General features: G+C 34.9%; 1 protein-coding gene across 1 annotated transcript in view; it reads left to right on the top strand.

The window, feature by feature from the left end:
• CHL1 (cell adhesion molecule L1-like) overlaps positions 1 to 6000 on the top strand; it is a gene marked incomplete at its 5' end in the record, with an annotated part of 122617 nt that overhangs the window by 49797 nt on the left and 66820 nt on the right. The window contains one exon of the mRNA XM_011974277.1: positions 4734 to 4865. Within this exon, the coding sequence (XP_011829667.1) occupies positions 4734 to 4865 (132 nt within the window). The remainder of the gene's footprint in view (positions 1 to 4733; positions 4866 to 6000) is intronic.

Genomic DNA, 6000 nt, shown 5'->3' with positions numbered 1-6000 from the left:
CCTGGAAGAAAGCTTGGATTTTGCTTCCTAATCCTGCAGTTAACTTGCTGTGCCCTTCGCCATTTATTTCACTCTCTGTACCTGAGGCTCTTCACCAAATAAATGAAAGAAGCAGGCAAATTGTTGTGTTAGCTCTTTCCTGGATATAACATTTTTGTAATCCATATCTTGGGTTCAGGTGATAAATTCAATATGTTTCTTACAGGCAAAAAAGAATAGACTATGCTATAATATAAATTCTCTCAAAAAGTGCAAAAACATTATATTCAAGTCATCATCTCTCTATAAATTCAGAGATTTTGATCAATCAAGGTTTTATTGGCATTAGTTACATTTATAGGAATAAGTAGGCAAAAATGATATCATTTAAATGTGGAATGTAGTTATTAGGGCTGTGCCTGTTTGACTGATGTGAAGGTTGTCTAGTCCCCTGAATGTGATTGACACAGACTATTTTCTGTGGATCCAATCACACCGAGGCTTTCTATCTACAATTTAGTTGACTGTATTGATCAAATTAATGGAATGATTACTGCATTTGTACTTATTTAGTGCAGTGTAAGCTTAACTATTGCAAGGAATTATTCTTTTTAGACTACAATTTAGTGAACTAGTGCTCTAAGGCACCCATTAATATTCCAATAAAGTTCACCTCTTAAAGCTTTAGTTTACACAAGGAACACCTAAGTAATGGCCTGTTGTTTAAACTAATGGGGGGAAAAAAGGGGACTCAGACACAAATTCCCCTCCCAAGTAGATGTTAAGATAGCTGATTTAGTCATACCCCTGTTTGGAATAACACTGTATTTCCAAGCCTACTCCATAATGTGTATTATTATTTAAGGTATGAAGAACAGAAAACTAAAGTTGAGAATTTTATTTTCTTTGACTTGACAAAAGCAAAACTTAGATAGAAGAAAGCCCAATATTATACATTAATGTCAACATCTGGCAAACAGTGATATATTCCTCTGACATTAAATTATTCACAAAGCAATTCAGAGAAGAGGAGTTTGAAAGATTTATTTTATGTATATTTTTAGTCATCATTTGGTGTTTCTATGTAATTTGGCTACATCATGCAACAGGGGTATTTTTCTGTAATCCCTTCCTCCCCTCCCCAGCACACACACACCCACGAACTAGACATATCTAATTGTTAGATTCTCCTCCAAGTTGCTGACTATTAGAACTCCTTCCAGATGGCTGGAACATAGCTACGGTAGCTGAATATTTTAACAATCTGGCCACAGTTTTCTTGACTATAAAACCAAACCTTTCAAAAGAATTGCAAGGGTTGCACAAAAAAAATCAAAGATGTAAAATTAATTATGCAATTTAAGATGTTGACTATATGATTCCAAAGGAATATAGATTTCTAGAACAAATTGTTCTCACTACTCATAAAACAGCTATTAGCACTATTGAGATGTAAATGATATTTTATGAGGAACTTCTTATCCTCTCTCTTTAGTAGGAAACTGTTAAGTGTACCTTCAGTTGTATGTTTTTGGAGTTTCTTTTTACCTATGCACGTGAAAAGCAAATTGAGCTTAAGATGTCTTTTTTTTTTTTTTCCTAAAGTGTGGAAGTGATAAATAAAAACTGTTAATCATCTGGATGGATGAACTTGTGTTTATTCAATTTTTTCTGCCTTCCTGCACCCTCTCCTTTTCTTTTTTTGTCTCTTTTTTAGAAGCCCGAATTAAATAACAGAGATTTGCCATGTGAGAAAATAGCAATGCTATTATGTATTTTGAAAAATCTACTCCATTCTGAAAACACCCATTGTGCTTAAGTAAAATCATGGATTGGGTTGGATTCTTTCTGTATGTGCAATGTCTTTCCTATTACTAAACATAATAAAATCCTGTGAGCTTGTAATTTAGGTTGCAACATCCGAAATATGAAATCAGACTGTACTTCAAATCCTATAATATGTATGAGCAAAAGCAGCCAGGATGTCTTGACTAGGTACAACTATATATTCTAAATATCTAGGATATGATTAATTACACATTCAATAAAAAGAGATATATTAGAGTGACATCTAAAACAGTCTATATCCAGAAATCAAAATATAATCACATCACATTTCAATAGATTACTTAAAAATAAGCTCCGAGAAATAATTTTTATGTTGTCAACTTTTGAATTATTTAAAGCCTTTGAACTTTAGTAAGTGAAATAGGAAAGCATTTGTATATAATTATAGAGCCATAATATAATCCAAAATGTTTTTGCATTTTCAAAGGTTGTCATAAAATCAAATGCAACTCAGTCATTCATATACTTGAGAAATCCTTTTTTTCAAATAACAAATCTATTTCTAAAATGTTGCAGTTAAATCCAATTTTTGTTGAACCTAACAATTTTTTGTTTATTAGAATATAGATTTTAATAAGAACCTGTGAAGAAACAGTTTTACTAAAAATAACCACTGTGTTGTATGTTTTATAGGTACCAAGTTTGTTTTATTTTGCTTTTTTCCTAGTGATGAACATCTCTATTTAGCTTGCTTAATATATAGTCCCAATGTTCAGACATTTGCATCTCTGTTTCCAGCAACACGAAAGATATTCATCATCTTATTTTTGTATTTACAATTATGAGAAAATGCATAAAGTTTCAACATAAGCAATTTTCACCTGCTACCATATATCTTAGGATAATAGCTAAAAGAATGGGTTTTTATGAGGATGGCTTTTTTCCTCAGAATTTTTGGTTTTAAGGCTCAAGAAGCAGCTGTTTCTGAGTAGGACAAGCTTGAAATCTCTCTCAATATTACATGACTCAGGACCACCTTACTTCTATAGGAGAAACAGATGAAAAGCATCAAAGTAAATGTTCAAGCAATTACAAAGAAAGCTTATACAGAAGGGTGAAGGTAAAGTATAGTGATGAAGCCTAGTGAATGCTCAGAACTTCTGGAGTCAGTTGATAAATATAGGGGGAGCTTGGACTTGGAGGCATAAATTGAATTAACCTTCTTTCCTGTCTTTGGTACAAATTCATAAGATAACACTGAATTAGAAACAAAATCACATGACTTCAGAGTCTTAATGCTGCTCATCTATAGTTGCTGTGTATATATCTATGGAATGGCAAGGACAGGAACTGGAGCTTCCTTTGCTGGTGGCCCTGGCCAATTCAGGCAACTTCTGCAAAGCTCAGCCCTCTGTAAGGTGAAAGCATTGGATGAGGTGATAATTTGGGACCTCTTTCAGTAATACTAATATTACTAATAGTCCTAATAGTAAATGTCCTAATGATAATAGTAATTATTCATGAAGATTTACAGAAATATCATCATTGCTTGATTTTCTTTATTTTTGCATACATTGAAAGCAATTGTTGTAATTTTCTACTATAAATATGATATACCATAATGTTCATGTTCATGGAATATTTTTCTCTAACTTACAGATATTTAGTTTTGTATTGCTTGTATTAAAATACCAGAAAAAAGTAAGGATATCATCAAAAAATGCAAAATAGACAAAAATAAACCTTCACCTCAGAAAGTGATCTGCAATTTATAATTTGGACTAGTGTATTTTAAACCAAGTGACTAAATATCTACAGGTAGTACAGCTTATGAATACAGATATTTAACTTGGAACTTAACAATTAAGTCAACACCCTGTGGAGTGCACTCATCTTCCTTGAACTTGAACTTGCCAGGGTTAGTTGTATACATTTGTTTCTTATAGTGAACTTACAGGTATTTCCTTTTTACATAATCCTCATTTTCCTCCTTTACTTAGAAAAATTTTACTGATATTTTTTCATTGTATACATACATATATCTTTGAAGACTTTTCTTTTTGACTAAAAATGGAAATCTAAAGTATCTTTGGGTGAAATAACCAAACTACATTTGATGAGATTTGCTACCTGCAGGTTTTGTGCAATGTTCTCTGAAATTAAATTATCCAAACCATCCACACTTTAAACCTCTTATTTACCCCTGATATAGCAATATTCATGAAGTTATAAAACAAGGAAATAATGTTTGAAGTCAAGTAAAATGTCTCATCAATTTCTGACATACTTTGTAGTATTGTAATTCTGGAGCATTAGGGCATAGAAAGATACAGGTAATTTTAAGGTACCTTTTGCTTAATTGCTTTGACTGCAGAAAACTAAACACTGCTTTTGGGCTTCTCTCTCTCCCCTCTTACAAAAAAAAAAAAACTCTAGGAAATACTATTTTCCAAATTGATTATATATATAAATGCTATAAGATCACTAATTAAGAAATATTCAAAATAAACATTAAACATTTTAATTAGTTTTATTTTTAAAATTCTTAAAATATAATTCTTGTGTATCCACCTTTTTAGATGCCATGCTGCAGCTTGAAAATAACCTGTAGTCAGCTCGAAATAAATTCACCATCTGCTTATTCTTCCCTCAGTTTTTTCCTAGTTGGGTAGCTACTTGTATAGCTAAATAAAGTGGTTGTATATAACTATTTTTAGTATGTCGATTTATTATACATGTTGAGTCCAAATTAAACACAAACACACACGTGCACGCGCACACACACACCCTACAACGCAAAAGTAGCTCCCACCTTGCTTTGCAGAACAAGTTTACCAAAAAGAGCTACTATTAAACCTTTCGTGGTGTCTGCTCTCTGCTGGTGCAAAGTAGAAATACAGGCCTTAACATTTTTGGACTTTTTGACATAGATAACATCTCTCATGAGCTCTTCACTTTATATCCAGAGCCTCCTCGCTGGACAAAGAAGCCTCAGAGTGCTGTGTATAGCACTGGGAGCAATGGCATCTTGTTATGTGAGGCTGAAGGAGAACCTCAACCCACAATCAAGTGGAGAGTCAATGGCTCCCCAGTTGACAGTAAGTTTAAAAACCAATTGCAATGCAATGCTGAAGGCCCTGGTTTGATGGGATTAATGATGGTCAGACATGTGTGTAAAATGAAGTTGGTAAATGGATTAGCAGGACAGATATAATGAGCAAATCAGAAATTGCTTCTTTCTAAGCAATTTGGTTGATGAGACTTGATATTCATGGAATAGCCATAAATAATATTTATACATTTTGGGCCCTTTTATAAATTATATGTAAGAATAAAGATTTTTAATTTTTAAAAAGAAAATTGAATGAGAAAGAGGATGCATCCAAGGAAAAAAGCCAATTATTGTTCCTCTCCCTGAGAAGAAACAGAGCGGGAGCCTAGAGGCTGAGGGCACAGTTTAAAAGTCAGGACCTCCCTTAGGCTCAGACAGCAGCAACACCTGTCCTGGGCTCTGCCCTTTTAAGGGACTTGCTCTGGTCACCCTCTGGTCCTGCTTGTCTCCATGATTTGAAAGCATCCTCAGGGAAACTGTGGCATCCCAAGCCTGAACCTGGTCCCATTACTGCCTGTTCACTACCAACCTCAAGCACAAAGACCTGAAAATTCCCATGCCCGGTCCACCTTGAGCCCACTCCAAATGGGCTGGGCAGGGAAAGACAGGAATGGCCCAGCACTGAGGGCCAACTCTTCCCATTTCACCATGCTCAGCATAGAGCTCCAAGGAGTCCCCAAATCTTCCACTGGAACCTAGAGCTCAGATTATTTTGGATGTCCTTGATCAGGAAGGAGGACAGAACATATTTTTATGTGTCAATTGCTTAATTAAGAGCAGGTACAATAGTGGCTTCCATTTATCCTTTTGCTCTGGGGCCTGCGCAGGTCAAGGGTAAGCCAGTTGGTAGATAACAGACCTGAGGTCCCATCTAGGATGTGCACCTTGCCCGCTGTTTCATCTTGAGGTGTTTTCTGAATCTCCCGAAGCTTATGTTTTTTAAACTGCAGAATGGAGATAGTGGCGGTTGGTTGTGATTGAATGAAAAAAAAAATGTAGCCAGCTGCCTAGGGCAGTGATTCATCCATAGAGCACTGTGATGGTTTATAAACTCTGGAGCCAGACTGCCTGTGTTTGCATGTCAGCTCTACCACTTACTAGCTGCGTGACGGGGAGTATCA

Source organism: Mandrillus leucophaeus, unplaced genomic scaffold (genome assembly GCF_000951045.1).
Source record: "Mandrillus leucophaeus isolate KB7577 unplaced genomic scaffold, Mleu.le_1.0 Scaffold1439, whole genome shotgun sequence".
NCBI lineage: Eukaryota > Metazoa > Chordata > Mammalia > Primates > Cercopithecidae > Mandrillus > Mandrillus leucophaeus.
Note: the sequence above shows the minus strand (reverse complement) of the source record. Positions and strands in the feature narration are given on the sequence as shown.